The sequence below is a fragment of the Colletotrichum paranaense genome, assembly GCF_030867605.1.
Source record: "Colletotrichum paranaense strain IMI 384185 chromosome Unknown Scaffold_3.1, whole genome shotgun sequence".
Lineage (NCBI taxonomy): Eukaryota > Fungi > Ascomycota > Sordariomycetes > Glomerellales > Glomerellaceae > Colletotrichum > Colletotrichum paranaense.
Window position 1 is genome coordinate 2467164 of NW_026848961.1, and position 21634 is coordinate 2488797.

Below are 21634 nucleotides of genomic sequence, written 5' to 3' on the forward strand. Positions count from 1 at the left end.
GCGAGAGTTCAAAAGGTACTGGACGGATAGAATGGACCGATGGGCAACCTACCTAAGACGGGCCAGAGGGAGCAGCAAGCAGCAAGCGGCAATCAGCTGCGACTGGCCGGGTTGGGACACTGGTAGGTCGCAATGGGAGAGGTGGGATCCACAGTTACCGCTCCCTAGCGCTGCTCCCGCAGTGAGCCGGGTGGGCACCGTGGGCTCAGGGCCACTGAGGTGTACGCCCAGGTGGAGAGCCTTCAGCAGGGCAGTTTGCGGGGTAAGCCTTTGCGGACAGTGGCCCTCTTGCCCGAGGAACGCTTGAAACCGCCGAACGACCCCGAATTGGTGCAACTGGCCAGTGACGCAGGTGCAGAGTTGCGCCAGTGGCTGGAAAGTGGAGCACCTAGGTTGTCTTACCACTTGGGAGCTGTGATAAATGCGGCCCAATCGACGCGGATGGATAAGGAATGGGCGATAAGAATGCAAGTGCGCACGGGTGAAGCCAGAAAGCGAGTGAATCACGTGTAGAATGCTGACCTAAGACAAGCTGTCTGTAAGTAGAGACACGCTTACCTAAGAAAGAGAAAAAGGCTTGGAAGGGGGGGGGGGGGCCAGGTACCGATGACAGCATCATCAGAGGGAGCTTTGGCGGGGCATCTCGTCCGTTTTCATTCGCCGTTGTTGCACATTGGCCGGGGCTCAAATTGTTCGCTCGGCCTGAGTCAACTCGGCGCTGCTAGGTATGTAAGGTATTTGCGGCGCAACATTCTTCGATTGCGACCCAAACTTTTTCTTTGGATTCGACTTCGTTTGGTCATCATTTTGCATTCACTACCTTATCTTGGGGGACGATTCAGTCGGAGAAAGCCTTTCTTTTTCTAATAGACTTTTGCATACCCATCTCCGCTATCAGTCCCTCTTGCTCATCTATCTCCGATATTTCGAGCAAGGAAAATAAGGTGGTGCCCTGCCCGCCGCATTTCGCATTTCGCATTTGTGCACCTCGTTGTAATTACCCCGCCAACGTCATATTCGAGCTCTCCAGCTGCCTTCTTGCGCCGCGCGAACCCGTGCATCTGAGCTACACCGATATCCCAACGACAATACTTCAACACTACCTTCATTCACACTAGATCATGTCGCGTGCCTTTGGTAAAAGTGGCCGATCATCCGGCGCCGCGAGGGGCTTCGGCAGTCCAACGCCTGCTGGCTTCGGTGGCTTCTCTTCCGCCGGAGGTAGTGGTCTATCTTACCTCTCTGAGCCCCCCAACTTGACCTCCATATCTGATGCGAACGTCATCGTCGCATTCAAGAACGCCCTCAAAAAAGATGCCACAACGAAAGCAAAGGCACTCGAGGACCTCCTCGCCTACGTACAGGCTCACCCATTCGAAGTAGAAGGAGGTGTAGAAGAGTCTATCTTGGAAGCATGGGTACGTTACTCCAAGAATCTTGTGAAGCTTGATGGCCATGTACTGATTTATGTAGGTTCAAATATACCCTCGCATCTCGATAGACAACTCCCGCCGCGTCCGCGAACTCTCCCACACCCTACAGTTCGAGTTGATGAAGTCGGCACGGAAGCGCATGGAAAAGCGCGTCCCCAAGATTGTCGGCACCTGGCTCGCTGGCTTATACGACAAGGATAGAGTTGTGTCGAGGGCAGCAAACGATGGTCTCTCCTCGTTCCTCAGCAGCCCAGAAAAGGTCGCGCTGTTCTGGAACAAGTGCCAGTCACAGATCTTGACATATGCGACCGACGCTATCCAAGAGACCAAGGACACCCTGAGCGACGAACGATCCACGACGGCCGACGATGCCGAGGCCAAATACCTCCGGGTCATAGGGGCAAGTCTCTCTCTTGTACTTGGTCTCTTGCAAAAGCTCGAGTCGACCGACATTCAAAAGGAAGAGGAGGCATACGACACCTTCTTCGCCGAAGAGAAGGTCTGGAAAAGTGTGGTCACGGGAGATAGCTCGGTTAAGAAGACGGCGTGCCAGCTCTTGTGGGCCTGCCTCGACAAGAGATTCGACCCCGTATCCTCACAAATTTCTCGCCTGAAGAAGACTTTCGTCGCCGAGGGGCTCAAGAGCAGTCAAGTGGGATCGGCTGTCGAGTATGTCAGAGTTCTCACAAAGTTGACGACCAAGTTCCCCGAGATCTGGACGAGCTCAAGCGAGAAGAAGACCCCGATCACCAGACTGAATGGATTCTTGGAGAAGGGTTCCCAGAGCAGCTCCGCCAAGTACTGGGAGCACCTCGAGCACCTGATCAAGGCCATCCCAACTGAACTCCTCACGGTCGAAGCCTCAGCTGACGCGCTCAAGTCAATGAGGACGGGAATTACAAGCAGAGAGGAACCGCGGATGAACGCTACCGCGGCGTGGACCTGCTATGCCAGAACTACCAAGCATCTATTGAAAAACTTTCCTTCCGACAGTGAGAGGGCAACACTTGTTCAAGAACATCTGTTCCCTCTAATTGAGCACTTCCTCTTGCCCACACCCGAAAACTCGTCATGGGAGATTGCTGGAAACGGACGACTTCCTGTGCTAGCCGAAGTGTACGAGGTCTCTGTCGGCTCATCATCCGAGGAACTTAAGGCGGCAACAACCGACAAGCTGGGACTGCTCTCGTCGGCTTTCTGTGGTAGAATATCCAACTCACTCCCAGAGGTCTCAAAGGACTATGAAAAGTCTCAAGAGGCTGTTGCTTCCGAGGGAACCCGCTGGTTCACCCTCGTTGGCCAAGTTCAAAAGGCAAAACCAACAGACACTCTCTTCATCGAGCCTTCAAGGGCCATCATTAAATGCAGCGTGGACCTCCTGGCGACAAGAAATCTCAAGCCTTATGGAGCAGCTGCAGTGCTCTACAGCGTGAGCAAGAACGCCCCGCGCGTGTGGAGAGATGCGGAAGCTGCTCAAGCTCTGGAGCAATTCCTGTCAACACAAGGCCGAGATCGCATGGACGTCTTGATTCTGTCACGGTCTGGTCCCGATCTGCTGAACTGCGTCAATGCCCTGGGCACTCTCGAGGGACAAAATGCAACTTACGCCGGTATCTGGAAGACCTGGATCGAGGCTTTGTTGAGCTTGTCTGGTGACTCGCAGGCCATTAGGGGCATCGAGCGTCTCATTGCAAACCAAAAGGCGTCAGAGCTCTCTAAATCACACGAGCAGCTCCAGAAATTCATCGAGTTCAAGTGCTCTGGCACAGCCCGCGGAGAATTGGATGCCTGGAGTCTGTTCGAGACCGCCTTTGCCAACAATGCCATCGCCGACTCAACCGCCAAGCAATTGCTAGACAACAGCGTGTCGGCCTTGTCGCAAGACAAGCAGCACTCTGGCCAGACCCTTCGCTCCTTGGAAATCATTGCGAATAACAGGCCTGGACTCTTGTCGCAAGACGAGTCAACGCACATGGCGGTCGTGACTGAGCTGCTGGGACTTGCCGAACTAAACGACAGGGCAATATCTTCCCGTGCGGCCTCGCTGAGAGCGCTACTGGAACAGCCCGCGGATGGGGTATCGCCAGTCGTCACCATTATCCAGAGAAACCTCGAAGACGCTGGACCACAGTCACTTGGTGTCGAAACACTGGTACAACAAGCCCTCCAGGCGTCGCAAGCTGGGTCTATCGCCATCGAGGATTTGTTCCCGAGCACGAACATCTGGATGCAGCAGCTCTCAAAGTTCTTCCAGGTCAAGCTCAACCCGTCTTTGTCAATCACCAGCGGTCTGGCCGGCGCTCATTTCCTCGTTCAACCTGCCGAGTCTGACCAGCGACTTCGTGTGCGCAGAGACCGAGACGGCCTCTCTATCCCGGCTAGAATGGCATCCTACACCTCTAAGCTCTTGTCATCGGATATTTCGGTCTCCAGTCTGCCTGACAGCTTCCAGGTTGAGCTGCTCTACCTCCTTTGTGTCGCGGTTCAGATGGTATCGGACCAGATTACACTCATGGACGAGAACAAGCTCTTCTTGAACCTTGAGATGGGAGACGCGCTTGCTTCTGCCGAGTCATTCGTCTCTTCCACCCGTGTGACCATCAATGCCATTGTCGACGAAGCCAAGGGATGGAGGGACGGCTCGGAGACTGGCTCCACAAAGCTGGTCAACGGTCTCATCGCCATCATGACGCAGGAGACCAAGGAACTCACCCCGTTGGGCGTCTACAGCTCTAGAGCACTGAGCGACCTCTTCCAGAACCTTGCCGAGAAGCACGGTTTCCCTGCTGCCGGAGACGAGAAGATCAACCAGCTGGCCACACTCAAGGCCACACCACCAACGATCCTGGCGGCGACGGCTGTGCTCGCCGGCTTCGGTGAGAGTCTGGAGTCGTCAAAAGCCATCAACAATCTGTGCAACCGTCTTGTAAGCGACATTGCGGGCGCTAGTGTTGAGCCTGAAAAGGCCGAAAAGACGCTGCTTATCCTGGTTCTCCTCAACGCATGCTTGCGAGTGTACGAGATTGGCGGGGTCCCCGTTGCTAACAACCGCATCGTCTTTGCCGTTCGCCAGATCACGTCTTGGATGGACGACATCCCCAGCCTTACACCCGCGCTGTCAGCCGAGATCTGCAGATCCCTACAGAGTCTACTTCCATGCATGAAGGACGTATACGGCTCGTACTGGGACAAGACGATTGAGTTCTCCACTGCGCTGTGGGCAAGGGCCTCGGATGACCGTCTCGACGACTCGCTGCCGTATATCCATGCATCACTGAAGCTCATGACCACCCTGGAGACGCTGTCGGAGCCAAACGACGACCTCGTGGACGCCATCAAGGAGTTCGCCGAAACGAAGTCCCTCTCCCTCATCGAGCTCCTCAAGCTCGACCGCGAAAAGACCACACAGCCCCTCGAGATCGTCGACGCCATCATCTGCAGACAAGTCAACAAGATCCCGCTGAAGCACATCAACGACCTCTCGGACCTCTACGGCCTCATCGCTGCGGACTCTCGCTCGATCCAGACGGCGGCATTCAACCTCCTCCACTACGCCCTTCCCGCGCGCCAGGAAGAACTCTCCGTCAACGTCCTCCTCGACAAGACCGACGCCCGCCTCCCCGACGAGCTCCTCTCCCTCCTCCTCGACGCGCCCACGCTGGAGCGCTACCCAGACGAGATCCTCGCGCAGTTCCCTCTCGCCATCCGCTCCTACCTGCTCTCGTGGCACCTCATCTTCGACGCCTTCAGCACCGCCTCCCTCAAGGTCCGCCAGGACTACACGGAGCACCTCAAGACGGAGAACTACATCGCCCCGCTCATGGACTTCATGTTCGACGTGCTGGGCCACTCGGCCGCGCACCCGCTGAACCTCGAGCGCGAGGGCCTGACGACGCAGCACCTCACCTCGTACAGCGTCTCCCTCGCCGACGCCGAGCCCGACGAGCGCAACCTCCACTGGCTGCTCGTACACCTCTACTACCTCACCCTCAAATACACTCCCGGCCTCTTCAAGACGTGGTACCTCGACTGCCGCTCCAAGCAGACGCGCATCGCCGTCGAGGGCTGGATGACGCGCTACTTCTCCCCCATCATCGTCTCGGACGCGCTCGACGAGGTAGCCGCCTGGGCCGCCGCCCAAGACCCGCCCGCTGACGACGACGAAAAAGAGCTCGTCGTCAAGGTCAGCAAGGCGTCGAGAGAAATCACGGCTGGCGTCGAAATCGACGAGAGCATGGCCTCCATCGCCGTCAAGGTGCCCGCGAGCTACCCCATCGAAGGCGTCTCCGTCGTCGGCATCAACCGCGTCGCGGTCAACGAGCGCAAGTGGCAGAGCTGGCTTCTCACGACGCAAGGGGTGATTACCTTCTCCAACGGAAGCATCATCGACGGCCTCTCCGCTTTCCGAAGAAACATTGTCGGCGCGCTGAAGGGCCAGTCCGAGTGCGCCATCTGCTACTCTATCATCTCCTCCGACAAGCGCATGCCCGACAAGCGGTGCTCGACGTGCAAGAACCTCTTCCACCGCACCTGTCTGTACAAGTGGTTCCAGAGCAGTAATCAGAATACGTGCCCTCTGTGTCGTAACCCCATTGATTACCTGGGCCATGATTCCAGGGCGAAGAGGGGGCAGTCGGATTATGTGGTGTAAGGTAGCTAGGTCTCTTATGGGGTAACGCGGTTGAGAGAACCATGTTGAATTCCAAGGGGAAAGGGGAAAAGAAGAAATGTGAGATGAGAAAGATGAAAGTATGGTTTCTTGTAAAAAGTCACATTCGTGTGGAATAGAGCATGCAAAAATGCCAGATGGGTGGCAGTAAACAGATGATAAAAAGCAGAAACGTTCAAATTGCAACACTTCTATCAAGTCGTGAACTCGCGTAACACCATGAGACCAACCAGAGAACCCTCCACGCATTCAAATCAGCCTATGGAGACCTTCACAAACAAGCTTAAGAATCTCCACGGCATCCCGCACACGTTTATTGCGTTGCTCCTCGTTACACACAGGGCCCACGTTTTCTGGGTTGAACCTCAATTGCTCATTGCTATCTAAGCTGGTGTCGACAGGGGAAAGGCTGGGCTCGTCATCGGACTCGTCATCGACATCGCCCATATAAATGTCGAATTCAGCAACGCTGGGGGTAGAGCAGACGTCCATAGCCGTGTCGACGTATGTGGTTTCGGGAACATCCTCGAGAATCTTCGCCGAGATGACCTTCCGGAGCCGATTGGCCCACGCGACCTGGTAGTGACGCCTGAGGGATCCCATACGGAGCCACGTTCCCCTTTTGGTGACGCGCGTAGGCCGTTGCCGAGGAAGCAACGCCTTGTTGGCGACGCCACCCGCCTGCCTCGCTGCTATCTGTGCCAGACGGATCCCGGTTTTCTTACAAACCCAACATTTCGACCCTCCGAACGTAGAGCGATTGGAGGCGCATTCAGAACACTTTATAAGACAACGGCCTTTTCTACAAGCCTTGTCGCTCTTGTGCTCTCCTGATGGACAATGGTGGGGTTTTTTGCCTCCTGCTAACCTTCTTGGCATATCTGCGATGGCGTTGGTATTCTTCTTTTTTGAGCCCTCTTGTCGTCGTGATCCTTCGGGTTGGTCCCCGAGGACCGACGTGTCCGGTGCGTTCTGAGTGCCAATGTTCGGGCCGTTACGGTTTCTCACTTTCTTCGGGCCAGAGGGCGCGCGATCTTTTGATCTTTTTTCGCCAGGAGGGGCCATGGTTTGACAGCTTTCTTCGACTTCTAAAGCGCGGATGAGGCTAGTAGTGTCTGAACTGACTTGATCTTGCGAGATGGGAAAAGTTGAGTTTGACGTGGTTGGGTGACGATGACGCGCAGGACCGCGGACATTAATACCTGGTGCGAGATCCCGGGGCCTTTGTTCTTCGATACCGAGATCTCTTCGCAGCGTTCTGAAGGGTTTCCAAGGCTCATGGGACTCAATGGAGACCGTGAACACAAAGAAACTACTTTGAAAATCTGCAGCACAATGTTGACCCCTTTCCTTCGACCTTCCAAGGACTAAGGATGGCCCAGCTTCAAATACACCTGCTCTTTGTCACGTTGTCCTCGAAGACCGGGTGGCCTCCTATGCTTGACTTTCCTCGGTGCCTATCATGAACTTGTGCTGTAGAGCCTATTGTATAGTCAGTAAAGATAATTGCTTGTGGTGAAAAAGATCACCGCAACTCACTTGCTCCGCTGTAGCCCTCTTAGAGTCAAAGCGCACCAAGCTCGAGATCAGCTCTCGAGCATGGGGATTAACCTCTGGAAGAATCTCTGTCCACGGTTGGCCATCAAACATGCGGTACATCTCAAAGGGTGGCGTTTTGAAGCTCGCAGCCTCGGGCCAAGTCTCGCGTGTCGGCGTGCCCAAAGTTTTGAAGATGCTCAGAATCAAGCCCAGCTGGTTGCCGTCCTCATGGGCGGGTCTTGATTCGAACAGGGACTTTGGGGGACTGCGACAGCACTCGGCCAGCATAGCCCCAGCCGCCCACACGTCGACAGAAGGACCGTAGGCTTTATCACCAAAGAGGGCTTCAGGCGCTCGGTAGGGGCCGGTCCCGATATCCAGAATCTTGGATTTGGCCGGCTCTGAGACAATCGACATGGTCGGGTGCCAGGCTGTTCCAAAATCAGAAAGATATGCTGGCCCTTCCGGACCGTCGAGCAGGATGGCCTCGGGCTTGACGTCTCGGTGTATGATGCCTTGGCCATGGATATTCGCGAGTGCAGTGAAGATGTCTTTGAAGAGACGTCTAATCTGGGGCAGGGGAATGGTTCCTTTGTCAATAACATCGGCAAGTGTCATGGGCTTGTAAGGAAACACTAGAACAAATCTTTGTTCTTGGTCCCTGAATGTTTCTAAAAGTGGAATGCATGGTCGTTTCAAGGTCGCTAGAATCCTAGCCTCGCGTTGCGGATTGTGAGGCTCAATGTTGTGTGTTTCCACAATGACCTTGAGCGCTCGATCTTTGCATTGGTAGACTTCTGACGTTAAGCCACTTGCAAAAGAAACACAATTTTTGTAAGAACCAATGTTGACGCCAGCATCTTCAGGTTGGTCATTAGCAGGTGCTGGGGCTTCCGGGCGAGACAAATTGGCTGAGCCGACTAGCTGGCAGATTTCGTCATATTGAGCCTGACCTTGACATGTGAGCATTGAACTTGGGCAAAAGGTGAGAAATAGGGTGGAAAACTCACCCTGGACGACGAGTCTTTATAAGCCTGGTTTTCTACAGAAAATGCGTCCGACTGTGACGTGTCTTTGGCATCCGGACTAGCTGTCTCCAAGACGGACTTTCTACGTAGAGATTGGTGTAAGTATGGCTTGAATGCACATCGAAGATTTATGACTTACATTCTTTGAATGTTTTCATATCGATCTGACGCCAATAATTGCGTCCTCCAGTCGCTGTCTGCCATGAGAACCGGGCGGCTGTCGAGGACGGAAGTTGGCGTGAGGTGGGCGAGCAAGGATGACGAGACTTTGACGGTGGTGCACTGGCGTTGCTTTCAACTGGCCGTTCTTAGTGAGCACCAGACAGGAAGGGTTGAGGCGTCGTTGCAACTTCCGTTGATGATCCCTGTGATGCAGCTAGGAAAGCAGGAGCGCAGTAGAACTGGGTACGTACCGTGTGAGAAACGTCGGAGGCGGTGAAAGGACTGTCCGGGCCGGACCCTCCGGTGTGGATCTCGGTGGAAAACAGCGTTCGCACAGTGCGGACTTGCTGTCTCCTTTTCGAGTGGAAAGAATGAACAGGAAGAGAAATAAGCTTACATAATGCGTGGTTGGGCATTGCAATTCCGGGTACCTGACGAGGGGCGTCCCATGGCGTCAAAATATGTCTTTAATTACTTCTTCGACTCAATCTTAGCTTTCCTCTTAGCCTCACGAGGCGTAAGGATTATCACGGTCTTTTACTGCGCTAATGCGCACCACTCTTGGGTCTCACTCCGTGCAGTCCATGGAGGGCTGCCGGCAAGTCGTGCCGGAAGGGCCTTCTTTTTTCTTCAATACTTATACATTGTGGGTGGTGTTCTGGCTTGAAGATCAAGATCCTTGCGATTGAATCAAGGGCAAAAATAAAACTTCATGCGCAGCTGACAACCTGCAAGGATGGGGCGGCTCAGTCATGGTTTTTTTCTTTTTCCCCTTTACCTTCTTGCGCCGGCTTGGTCTCCGTGAGGTGGGTTGAGATTGAATTTCGATCAGAGACTTTACGCGGGCGCGACACGTCAGGGCACTTCCCGTCATCTCATACAGGCACCGTTCCTCTGAACCTTGCCTGGCGGATGCGGGATGCTTAAAACAGGATCAACGTGACTAAGGCAGAACGAAGGCAGGGAAGCTGCTTAAGGTTGACGGAATGTGGTCTGGGTTATGCAGCCCGCCGCCGCCGTTGTTTCCAGCATCGGGGGGACGAGCGGTGCCTCTGTACCTTTTCGTGATCATGTATGTCTTGCCTGCTGTGCTCCTTGTCAGCTTCAGAAGAGGACATCTCGAAGCTAGCTTTTGCTGGAAGGCTCAGTTGAGTTCTTCCTCGGTTGCCAACTCGAGCTGAGGATTGTGCTAACTTGGTCTGTAAGGTGCGTGACGTATTTGCAGGAGTCCCCTCCGAGCTAGCCTGTTTCGATTACAGGAGCCCTGTCCGACCCAAAGCACAGAGAGATGAGGGTGGTTGGTCAGTGTGGAACTGGGGTTGAGATGTATGTTGTCTCTTTATGATTGAGCTGTGCAAAGGAGACAGATTCGTTCTAACCGTCTCATTGCCACTGAGAACTCATATCGGAATGACCAGAATGAGGAAGAGGAAGAGGAGAAGGAGAAGCGGATAGCTATTACCTAGTGATGAATAGTATAGGCACCTCATGATCTTGTGGATGACTGTGAATTTTAATGGATGGTGCGTCCTTGTCCGCAGCTCCCGGGCCAATTGTCCCATCCGAATCCAATAAATTCAAATCTGGCGCCAGTGGAACATGCGCTGAACCTTTGGTCAGGACGAGGCAGCACTCGGGCCAATTGACGACGCATTCGAGAAGAAAAAAAGGTACGTGAGACATCTCAAGGATGAGGTTGGATGACATTGACACCCAGGTGCCAGTGGGAGACCAAGGAGGCGTCGAGGCCACGCAGCAGCATTGATCAAGCTAAAGCAAGAAGGCAGCATTAGATGATTAGACGGGACTTACCACGTTGCGTTTGTATGCAGTTGACGCGTCTCGATGTTGATCGAGGCGAGCCGTAAACCTCGACCTCAAATGCTCATGTTGCTGTACATGCAAGTATTCCAGGTTCATACCAAGGTACATGGTATGAATCGGGCTGTCCAAGTCCGACCTGTGAAAGTACCAAGAAAATCCCAAGTCCAGCCCAGCCCATGCCCCCCGGTCCGGTTCTCTCCACACTTCATCATCAGCCCAAGACTAAATAAAAAAAGAGGGAAGCAAGTCACTCTTAGCTGCGATGAGTGTGTAAAGTGACTTCTATTATGGATAGGTACCAGGAGTTCTTCCCGGCTTTCCAGTCCCAAGGGCCCACTCTCCCACACATCACTGGCGACCACAGTCTGCACCTGCTGCACCTGGTGACTGCCTGACCGGGCTTCGTCTTGTTCGGCAGCAGCAGTAGCAGCGGCGGCGCCTTCCATTCCTTCCTGGCCTGCCTTATTGTTCCATCCATCCACCATCCAACTGGACCATTCCAACCATCCACCCAATTCCCGCCGCCGCCGTCTCGCAGGACAACCCACCTTCCTCACACCTCACGACTTTCCCACGATGCGAATGTTCCTCACTTCGCCCACACCTTTTCCCGCATCATAGACAGCATCGCTATGCGCGCCTTTTCTCTCGTTGCTTGCATTCATCGTACATGACTTTGCGCGCGCCGCACTAATTAGACACAATGGATGACCTCGCGAGGGCCGAGTACCCGGCCATGCTGGTAATGTTTCCCCCCCCCCCCCTTCCCCCATTCATTCCCGTCAATCCGTCACTGTTTCCCCCAGTGGTTGGAAAGGCCCTCCTACCGGGCAGAAGCCGAGGTCGGGCTGGCTTTCCACAATCCACCTCACTGCGACTGGTGTACTTCCTTTGCAATGGCAGGAGCGCATTGTTTGCGACTTGTTTTGCTGACTGTCATTCCCCTTTGTTTAGGAGCACCTCCAGCCCATGCAGGCCGTGAACGTCCTTACCGATCGTGTGAAGAGAATAAACAAGATCAACACCGAGATCGCAGACTGGTTGCAGGTAAGGCACCACCCACGATGAACAGAATGCGACAGCACAGGACAATCCCATGCTGACCTATAACCCTGCTCAGGAACGCCGCCGAGTCGAAGATCAATACGTCCAAAGCCTCAAAAAATTGCTCGCCTTCAAGGTCCCCAACAGCTCGTCTGAGCTTGGGTAGGTTGCCCGACCATTGCATTCGGCTCTCAGCAGTAGGACCGTATACTGATTAGCTGAGTAGCGTCTTTTCCGGTCCTTGGGACAAAATCCTCCAATCCGTCGACTCAACTGCCCACTCCCACCACGTTTTCGCGAGCCAGCTCGAAAAAGATGTCGAGGGTCCCCTGCGTAACTTCTCGTCCCGCAAGGAGATGCAGAACATGCAGACTATCACCGCCAACTTGACCTCCATGGCCCGAGACCTAGAAGATGCCCAGAAGAAGACTGAAGCCTTGGCTCGAAAGGGCCCCAAGACGAACGCCCAGAAGATGGCGGATGCCACGGCGAGACTGGAGTCTACCACCCAGCAGTGGGATTCGCAGGCTCCCTTCATCTTCGAGACCCTCCAAGCCCTCGACGAGCAACGCGTCAACCAGCTGCGCGACCTGCTGACGCAATACGAGACCCACGAAAGCGACCAGGCGCAACGAAACCAGAGCCGCGCTGCTGACACCTTGGCTTCCATGCTGGAGATCAGCACCGAGCAAGAAATCGCGAGCTTCAAGGAAAGGATTCTGTCTGGCAGACCGAGGTTGGAGAAGAGGGCCACGGCGTCTAGACAATCCTCTAATGCCCCCACGAGCCAGACTCTGGCACCACCTCCACCGCCGCCCAGCAGTCTCGGCCACCACGACGATGACGCAAGCGAACACTCCGGTCTGGGCGAAGGAAAGAGCGGTATGTTGCCCTATGTAATGCCATCCAGAGACTGGGAGACTAATATGGAGCGTAGAGTCGAAGCTGCGAAGCCGAATCGGCACGATGCTCGGCCGCCGCCGGCAGAGCGTCCACGGCGGATTCGGTCAGATTTCTCCCGGCAAGGGCGGTGTCCCTTCGTTCGGCCGAGGCCTTAGCAGCAGCCATAGTAGCACTCACGTTCGCCCCGGCCTTTCTCCCCGAGCATCGTCGAATAACCTGAACGAGACGAACAACCGCCTCTCCGCTCTTCCCGAAACACCTGACTCTCCCAGACCACCTCAGTCCTCCGGAACAGACGGGCCGCTCCATGAAGGCACCAACGGCTTCAGCAACTTCCAATCGGATAGTGCTCGGTTGGGTTCTTCTGCTGGTCCCGTCAACGGAAATCACGACACCGATGCTTTGGATGTTGCTCCTCCACCCGGTCCTCCCCCGTCACAGGGCAAGGATTCCCAAGCCAAGGACGACGAAGGCTTCACGATCCGGCCACCCGATAATGATCCAATTTCCCAGGCTCAGCGCGAGGCTGCCGAGGAAAATGAGCAAATGTTCAAGCTTAACATTGCGAGCTCGCCCATCGCCGAGGAGGATGCCGATGCGAAGCAAGCTGCCATGTCGAATGTCGCAAACACGCTGACCCAGATGGCTGCTCCGTCACGCAAGCTGGGAACTGTTCGAGGACGTAGAGACGTGAGAAATACCATCTACGTCCCGCCCCCTAGCCTGCCTGAACCCGAGCTCACCAACGAAAACCCATTCCCAACATCGCCATCATTGCCGAGCCAGTCGTCCAAGCCCACGACCGTCGCTGCCCTCACATCCGAGGCAAGCATTGCCGCAACGTCAGACACGCAGTCGATCCGCTCCGCAAACTCCCTCGTGAGCCTCGCGCACCTGAAGCATCCCGAAATGCACCAGCCTGGACTCAATGCCTCCGTCATTGAAACGGTATCCGCAACCTTTGAGGATGGAACCGTCAAAAGCGCCAAGGTTCACGGTGAAATCGCGTTCGCCTACCACGCAACTGGTGATACTCCGCAAGGTGAGTCAATTTTTCATTCTGCAGACTTCAAAGTGCTAACTCTGAACAGAACATGAGACGATCAGGATCAACAATTTCCCCAGCCTTGAAGTTATTGGACCGAACCGTATCTTTGTTCAGAACAGCCTCGGAAAGTCTGACGAATTCAACTTGGACGTGTCGCATCTCAACAAGACATCCACAGCGTTTACGTATAGAGTACACGCTGGCGATGCCGACGGCTCTGGCTTAGCGGCGCAAGTTCCTCTGCTGATCCGCCCGGCTTGGAAGCCGCAGGGCGACAAGCTCGGACTTCTCTTGCAGTACTCCCTGAACCCCGCAAGTAACCTTACAGCTCCTGTTACACTACAAAACGTCGTATTCGTCGCCACGTACGAGGGTGCCAAGGCTTCAGGCGCCCAGACAAAGCCGACAGGAACGCATCTGAAGGACAAGCATCTGGTGTACTGGCGCTTGGGCGACTTGACACTCACAAACGAGACACAGAAGATTGTGTGCCGTATTGTGGGAGCTGAGAACGCGGAACCCAAACCTGGCCACATTGAAGCCCGCTGGGAGCTCACCCCGGAGATTCTGGGTAGCGGCATCAGTATTTCCCGCCTGGAAGAAACCAAGGGCAAGGGCAAGGATGAAGATGCCGACCCCTTTGCTGATGACAACCCGACCTCGCCGGCGCTGCCAGCTGATCAGCAGTGGGTGGACGTGAACTTGGTAAAGAAGATTACCAGCGGCAAGTACGAGGCCAAGTAATCTTTGCAGCCATGAACTTTTTTAATGAGGAAGATGTGGTGCGAGGTGTACATACCCGTTCAAAGTGGTAGACTTTGTATTGCCATTGGAAGACAGACCATTTTACATAGCGAGCGCATGGCAGGAGAGGAAAAGAAGACACCCCCCGGATAATCATTTTGTCTGGCTCAGTCACTTGTTTATTTTTACCTCCCCATCTTCTGTCTGGTGTTGGATTTTCGAGGAGTATGATCTCGTTGTGGGATCATCCCTTTGATGACGGAGACGGACTGTTTTGTAGGGGGGCTTTGCTTGTAGGTAGTTTCTGTACCGATATGATGAAGAAAAAAGAGAGATTTTCAAGGTACCCGGTGTCTTTACTCGTGTGCGGCTTTTAACAATTGGGTGAGCTGGAATGCGAAGTGTCAAGTGCAAAGCGCAAATAGTGTGTATGAACAAAGAAAAAAAGCCATTGTATCATTAAGGATAACTATCCGTCAAGCATCTGCACCCTCAATACCGCGTCTTTGGGGCGTGAGGTGGAGGTATCATCGTGATATCAAAACATGTACAAGCCAGCCTCCCATTCGAGGCTATTTCTCTCCTTCTTCCGCTCTCCACCCTCCTCATGTTCCGCCGCGCCACGTCTTAGCTAGGTAGTAGTTATGAAAATATGTAAGTCGTGGAGAACAGCTCTTTCGCTGTCCCGGCAATGTGTACGCGAGAGCCCCTTCTTGTCTCCCTCTCCCCGGACCTCTGTCTGCCGTGTATTCTCTCCTATGACAAACGATATGCGGCAGCCAGCAAGCCCCAACCATCGTTCCTTCTTCTTTTTACTCAGTCTGCATCTGATTCTTCGAATACTCTTCATAAAACTCCAACGTCAGAGCGGCCAAAAACCCAGGAATACACCCCTTCTCCCTGACCCAGAAGCCAATCTGATCGCCAATTCTTCGGGCAAAAGCGCTTCTCGGCCCGCCGCCGACCTTCATGGTCCCCTTTTCGCCGTCAAACACGATGGAGTTCTCGTACTCGTCCGTCTGGGAGGGATAGAACGTTGACTCGACGCGCATTTTGCCGTTGGGCATGAACATGACGGTCCAGCCGAGCGTGGAAAAGATGGCCTCTTTGAACTCGAGGGATTTCTTAGACCAGACTTCCTTGAGGCGCTTGGCTGATTTCTGGGCGGATGCGGTCTCGGCGCGGGCTTCTTCCACCAGGCGGTCTGCGGCATCGAGCTGGGATCGCGGGACGAGGTCCACGTTTTCGTTGTCGTTGAGTTGGGCGAGGAGGTCGGCGTTTTCCTGCTCGAGGGCTTTGAGTTTGGCGACTTTGATGGCTTCGTAGTCTGATGTGGGGTTCGAGCGCAGAGACAGGACGCGGGTTTTGGATTGTGTTTTGAGGGCCTTGAGCTGGTCTTGCGTGACGGCGAGTTCTTTTTGGGTGAGGGCGTGTTGGGTTTGCACGGCGGCGAGCTGGTCTTGGAGTTTGCGGTTTTTGCGGGTGAGGAGGCCGAGTTGTTCCTGCGTGGCCGAGGTGTCGTCGTTCTCGTCGCGCGGGCGTTTTGTGCCGGCTGCTGGTGTTGGGTCTGCGGCGGCGGGTGGTTTACCTGCTTCTATGGACGACATCTCCGTATGTAGAGCTTGCACCTCGCTTCTGTACTTGTCGACGAGATCCTCGAGCTCCTGGATGCGACGGGCGCGGGTCTCGTCGACGGCCTCGGGCTGGAAAGCCTCGTCTTCGGCGTCAAAGGTCTTGAGCTGGGCGCGAAGGTATTCCACCTCCTTGACGGCCAGTACACGCTGACGCTCGGTACGAAGGCGGGTCTTGTCAACGTTTTGGGGCGTTGATGCGGCGGACTTCGCGTCGGCGAGCTGGGACTTGAGGGTGGTGATTTCTTCCTGGCAGGACTTGATTGAGGATTCCTGCGCAGCGAGCTCGGCTTGCAGGGAGCCCATCTTGTCGAGCTGGGCGGCGTTCTCATAACGCTGCTCGACGAGGGCGCGGGCGACAGCCTCGGGGGAGTCGAATTCGAGATCGCCGCTGCCGTTGTCTGTGCTGGCCAGGTAGCCCGTCCAGGCGATGCGTTCGTCCTCGAGACGCTGGCGCTGGATGTGTGCCTCGGCGAGCTCCGTCTCGAGGGACCTGGCGGCCTCGAGCTTACGTTGAAGGGATCGCTTCTCCTCTTCGACGACCTCGACGGCCCGATGAATCTGACGGAGGTGCTTCAGCTCTGAGAGCTGCTCACGGTTTGTGGCCTCGAGGCTGCGGATGTGCGCGACCTGCTCCGAGAGCTCGCGCTTGATGATGGCCATTGTGTCGGCGTCGCCTGTCTGGGCCTTGAGGCGCAGAACTTCAGATTCGAGGTCGGCTACATGGTTGTCCTTGTCCACGAGCTGCGACTGGATCTGCTGAAGAGCAGCCTCACGGGCCTGGCTTTCTTGTTCCAGCTCCTGCGTCGACTTCTGGGCGGCCTGGAGCTGCATTTCGAGGTCGATTGTCTTTCTCTCATTGATGCGCGCGGCTTCGTCTTTTGAGCTTGACAAGTCTTCCAATTGTTCCTGTAGTAAACGGGCCTCCTCTTCCGCGTCGCGCGCACGCTTCTCTAGGCTCGTCTTTTCCTGTGCTATGTTCTCGCGGAGATCGCTCAACTCCTTTTGGGTATTCTCCAGCTGGCGCGCGGCCTGGGACTTTTCACTCTCGGCGGCCTGTTTCGCTGTGAAATCAGCCTGGGCGCGACGGCGCTGGTCCTCGAGCTCGGCATTGTGTCGGGCGTCGGCCATCTGCTTCTCCTGCTCAAAGGTGCTGATGGTGTAGCGCAGCGTACCCAGCTCGGCCTTGAGCTCCTCAATGACCTGGCGCTGGGACTCGTACTCGGCGGCATCGGGGGGCGCCATGTTTTCTTTTGAGCTTTCGTGGGATGAGGCGCGGACGGAGTCGGGAGCGGCGAGACTTGCGCGCGAGCCTGGCCTGCTGTTGGCATCGCCGCCGGTGAACAGGTTGTATGTTGGTTGTGTTGCGCGAAAAGTCTAACTCTCGTTGTCAGCGGGCCAACGTTTCTCTTTGTTTTTGTTTACTAGAGGCAACCAAGCGTACCCTGGATTCTCTCAAGGAAGTATGGGGTCTGGGAAGAGCGCTCCCGCCGGTGCTATTGCGGAAACGGTTCGTGACGGAGGCGCGCCTCCCTGGAGGGTCGCCCGAGGGGGTATGCGACCTCATTGCGCCGGTGCTTTGTCGAAGAAGCTTCTTCTTCTTCTGAACGCGCGCTGAGGATCGGCCAATGTTTTGGCGGTTGTTAACGGCCGGGGATGCTGGGGATAGAGTCACGTGACGTAGCATGGAGGGCCCTGCTGTTTGTGGTGTCGCTGCACCCCGCGGTGAGGCACGGGAGGGATGTCGCTGGCTCTTCCTGAGCAGGATGCCGATCTCTTGCGCCCTCCTCGAGTCTTCGTCTTCGTCTATGATGTCGGACATGATGAACTGCAGCGTTGATTTGCAACATGAAATGAATTGGATCAGAACTTGGAGCGGAGAGAATTGATAATATATTCTTAGCTGTAACGTAGGTTGAGATTATGTAGTGAGTACCTAGGTCACTGTCTCTATTCTTTCTTGCAAACTACCTCAATAGAACAAAAAAGCTTCAAATCGCTCCTTCCCTATAACGACGGGCTGCTGCTGCCACTTTCCAACGTAACTACCTTGCTCTCTTGGTCTGCTCTTTTCTCCCAGCCTCAGGCAGAACCATTGAACAAAACTTCTGTCAAACCTCGTTCATAGAATTCATACAATTCTTCGAGATATGCGAAATGACAGCATCGCCAAGTCTGTCAACTTCGAGTGGGGTTATCGTCTGTTCAGGAAAAAAAAAAACAGATCTCGCCAGTAGCACATCCATTCCACGGCCGGGAGGAGCAAAGCGGCATCATGCGGCAAAGATGAGCCCTTTTGTTCTTATCAAACACTCATCAAGCAGGCATCCACAAAGTCTTTCAGTTCCACCGTTGTCCAGCTGCGTGAGACTACTCCATGGCGTAAGACAAGCACCAGACCAGTGGCCCTGTGGCTCAAACTAACAAACGGGTAGAGAACAGGTACGAGCATTGTACTGGGGTATTTTGGGCGACAGGGAGCAGCTGCACCATGACGTGATGAGCACATCCCACATGTGTGGGAGCTTGTTCCTGACTTGGCGGCAGCATGGACCAGGATCCGCTCCGTGCCCTTGCGACTAAGCGTTGCTGTGCTCTCCCAAGCTCCGATGCTCAGAAGCAGATTTCAACGATAGCTTCAACTTCCGGATTACCCCCCCTTCCGCAAACCCCGACCAAACTTCCCAAACGCCCACGCCGAGCCGAACTCCCGAGCCTAGACGTCCAACATCACGATTCCTCGATCAAACCGCTTGCGAAGGAGAAGCTCGGCCAATTAGGGCATACGAAAGGGGCCGTTACTCAGCACGAGAATCATCGTCCGGGACAACCGAGCTCGAAACCACTGCGATCCCTTTGGCAAGAGCGTATCAACGTTCACTCAGCCTTACCCCTCGATTCGTACACAGAGAATTATCGTAGGATCTTTGGATAATAGAGTCTGCTGCTGGGCCGATTGGAATACTGAGCACAAGGCTGAGCCTGGCTGCGACGACTAAGCTTGACGACCCGGTCTAAGCCGAACTGGGTTCCAACTAGTTGCTCTCGCCTCGAGAACATCAGTGTGCCCGCCTCTTTTGAAGTAGTTGTTCTGTTTCTTTTGAGCAGGTGGAAGTCACAGGCAGCCTGGAAACTGTTGCTTCTATCCTCTTTCACCTCTTTCTCCCTTCAACCCAACATCGACTACCCAAAGATCAACACTCAAAATCCCACCATAAACAGCAAATCGCCATCATGACGCTCTCGCGCCTCCTGGTAAGCCCCATATCCTCTCCAATAGACTGCGAATAAGCTAGGAACGACCGCGGCTGATGCGCAGGATAGCTCCGAGGCAATCCCAACCAGGCGCTTCGAGCCGTGGCCGTGCCTGGCCTTGCGCTCAGCTTCTCCCATCAAGCTCGCTACTACTCAGCGGACGCCGGCAAGAAGGACGAGAATGTGGCAAGTGAGAGCAAGCAGGAGGATAGCCCTCCTCCTTACACTCACCGTGGCTCCGCGATCAACTTCAACTGGGGTCGGGAGAAGAAGGAGAGGACAGGTCCGACTCTGTCGGCGGACAACTGGGAGGAGCATCCCGATGCCAAGATTGAGGATTTCGAGGAGCTCCCCTACAAGGGGTTTGGCATCAACCAGCATATGGAGGTCAATGCCGAGTTCAAAAAGGTCCTGACCGAGGTTGTCCGGGAATTCCGCGCTCCCGTCATGTACGCCATGGCGTACGGCTCAGGTGTCTTCCCGCAGTCCAAGATCAGCCGTTCTGTGTCGGACGAAGAATTCCGCGCTGTCCACCCGAAACCGTCTCCCTCGTTGATGGAAGTGCAGAAAGGAGGCCCCAAGATGATTGACTTCATTTTTGGTGTCACCCACACCCAGCACTGGCATTCGCTCAACATCAGACAGCACCGTGACCACTACTCTGGCCTAGCCAGCTTCGGTTCGGGCCTCGTCTCTACCACCCAGGATCGCTGGGGCGCAGGTGTCTACTTCAATCCCTACGTCACCAAGAAGGGCATGCTCATCAAGTACGGCGTCACGTCCATCGATAACCTCTGTACCGACCTCTCGACCTGGAACAATCTGTACCTCGCGGGAAGACTTCACAAGCCGGTTAAGATCCTGCGTGATCACCCCCGAGTTCGCCTCGCGAATCAGGTCAATCTGATCTCGGCGGTCCGCACGGCTCTTCTACTTCTGCCTCCCAAGTTCACCGAGAAGGAGCTCTTCTCTACCATTGCCGGCATTTCCTACCTCGGTGATCCGCGCATGTCTCTCCCCACCGAGAACAAGAGCAAGATCTCCAACATTGTGGACAACAACATGGTCTCCTTCCGCAAGCTATACGGCCCGCTGCTCAATACTCTCCCCAACGTTGACTTCGCCGACGGAGCCGACCAGCAGAGCAAGCATGTCGCCGACGCCGAGTACGACGGCGCCATGTACCAGGACATGGACCCTATAAAGCGTGGCAACATGGTCCGTCGCCTGCCCAAGGCCTTCCGCTCACGCCTCTACTTCCAGTACCAGAAGAAGTTCATGGTCCCAACTGCTGACTTCAAGGCCATGATGGATGCCTCCAAGGACGAGGACGCCGTGAGCTTCAAGCGTCGCGAGGGAGGCGGCTTCGAGCAGCGTATCGTCCAAGATGAGCCCGAGGAGCTGCAAAAGTCCATTCGCAAGGTTATTCGTCAGACTGTAAACTGGCCCGCAACCGCCCAGTCAATCAAGGGCTTCTTTACGGCGGGCGTCGGTCGTTCCGTTCGGTACATGTCTGAGAAGATGACGAAGTACAACGAGGGCAAGGCGAAAGCCAAGGCCAAGGCTGATGAAGAGAAGAAGCAGCCCACTGAGGAAGCAGAGAAGCCCAAGAAGGAAGAGTGAGCGCACCCCGACGTGCGATCCGCGAATTACACTCGCTAATCCGGTGTGCATTTCGCGGCCCCGGCTTGACGCCTGACGACCTCTTGATTTGGCGACAATCTCGCAATTGGTACATACCGAACTACCCATCGACGCTCTTGGCCTCGACCTGTACATTTGGCAAAGGGGGCACCACTCAGAGCATTCTTGTACCTCTTATCATCGGAGTTTACCAAGGACGCTCTGTGGGATTGTGGTCTCCTGGCCCCTGCAACTGATTCTTCGAACTTGCCCTACTCGACCCCTTGCCTGGGGCTTTCTTTTGTTTTGCCTTGCTTCGGACAACCTGCATCAGCATTGGGGTGTGGTACCCCGGATTAGAATTGGAAGGTGGGCAAAAAAGGGAAATTGGGTTTCACAAAACCTCTCTCCGTACCTTTTACGAGAGGAGGAAGAAAGGCCTTGAATTTTGGTGACCCTTCTGACTTCTTAGGAAGTGTCCCTAGATACTACCGAGAGACTTGAAAGGGGGCTATTTTCGTTCGGAGTGGACATTTGGAAGCGGACCCCTTTTTGATTGACGAGAGAGGATGAAATTTGGCGTTTTTGAGGGCATGTAACAAGAGTATTCAACGGGAAGCGAAATGCCCCGAAGGCCCCTTTGGCAGATTTGAATGAGGTGCGATGAGATCGCTCAAGATTCATAATGACTGCAATTCCGGACGCGCTTGAACGTGATCTCTGTGTGTGGT

The 21634-nt window shown here is 54.9% G+C and overlaps 6 protein-coding genes across 6 annotated transcripts; 4 read left to right on the forward strand and 2 right to left on the reverse strand.

Annotated features, from left to right (window-relative positions):
• Positions 1-1121: 1121 nt before the first annotated feature.
• Positions 1122-6084, forward strand: CPAR01_04400 (uncharacterized protein; the record flags this gene model as incomplete). The annotated part of the gene is made up of 2 exons (XM_060488681.1): positions 1122-1418; positions 1474-6084. The coding sequence occupies 2 exons, from the start codon at positions 1122-1124 to the stop codon at positions 6082-6084; spliced, it is 4908 nt and encodes a 1635-aa protein (XP_060352887.1).
• Positions 6085-6351: 267 nt separating this feature from the next.
• On the reverse strand, positions 6352-9281 carry CPAR01_04401 (uncharacterized protein; the record flags this gene model as incomplete). The annotated part of the gene is made up of 7 exons (XM_060488682.1): positions 6352-7427; positions 7548-7584; positions 7642-8589; positions 8652-8751; positions 8809-8951; positions 9083-9185; positions 9229-9281. 7 exons carry the CDS (start codon positions 9279-9281, stop codon positions 6352-6354), a joined length of 2460 nt encoding a protein of 819 aa, XP_060352888.1.
• A 2077-nt stretch (positions 9282-11358) lies between these two features.
• On the forward strand, positions 11359-14394 carry CPAR01_04402 (SAFF domain-containing protein; the record flags this gene model as incomplete). Its single annotated transcript, XM_060488683.1, has 6 exons — positions 11359-11397; positions 11610-11702; positions 11776-11861; positions 11926-12581; positions 12637-13644; positions 13694-14394. 6 exons carry the CDS (start codon positions 11359-11361, stop codon positions 14392-14394), a joined length of 2583 nt encoding a protein of 860 aa, XP_060352889.1.
• Positions 14395-15206: 812 nt separating this feature from the next.
• Positions 15207-17847, reverse strand: CPAR01_04403 (spindle assembly checkpoint component MAD1; the record flags this gene model as incomplete). Its single annotated transcript, XM_060488684.1, has 2 exons — positions 15207-17402; positions 17470-17847. The coding sequence occupies 2 exons, from the start codon at positions 17845-17847 to the stop codon at positions 15207-15209; spliced, it is 2574 nt and encodes an 857-aa protein (XP_060352890.1).
• Positions 17848-18573: 726 nt separating this feature from the next.
• CPAR01_04404 (uncharacterized protein) lies at positions 18574-18960 on the forward strand (the record flags this gene model as incomplete). The annotated part of the gene is made up of 1 exon (XM_060488685.1): positions 18574-18960. One exon carries the CDS (start codon positions 18574-18576, stop codon positions 18958-18960), a length of 387 nt encoding a protein of 128 aa, XP_060352891.1.
• Positions 18961-19259: 299 nt separating this feature from the next.
• CPAR01_04405 (uncharacterized protein) lies at positions 19260-20903 on the forward strand (the record flags this gene model as incomplete). The annotated part of the gene is made up of 2 exons (XM_060488686.1): positions 19260-19280; positions 19350-20903. The coding sequence occupies 2 exons, from the start codon at positions 19260-19262 to the stop codon at positions 20901-20903; spliced, it is 1575 nt and encodes a 524-aa protein (XP_060352892.1).
• Positions 20904-21634: the final 731 nt, after the last annotated feature.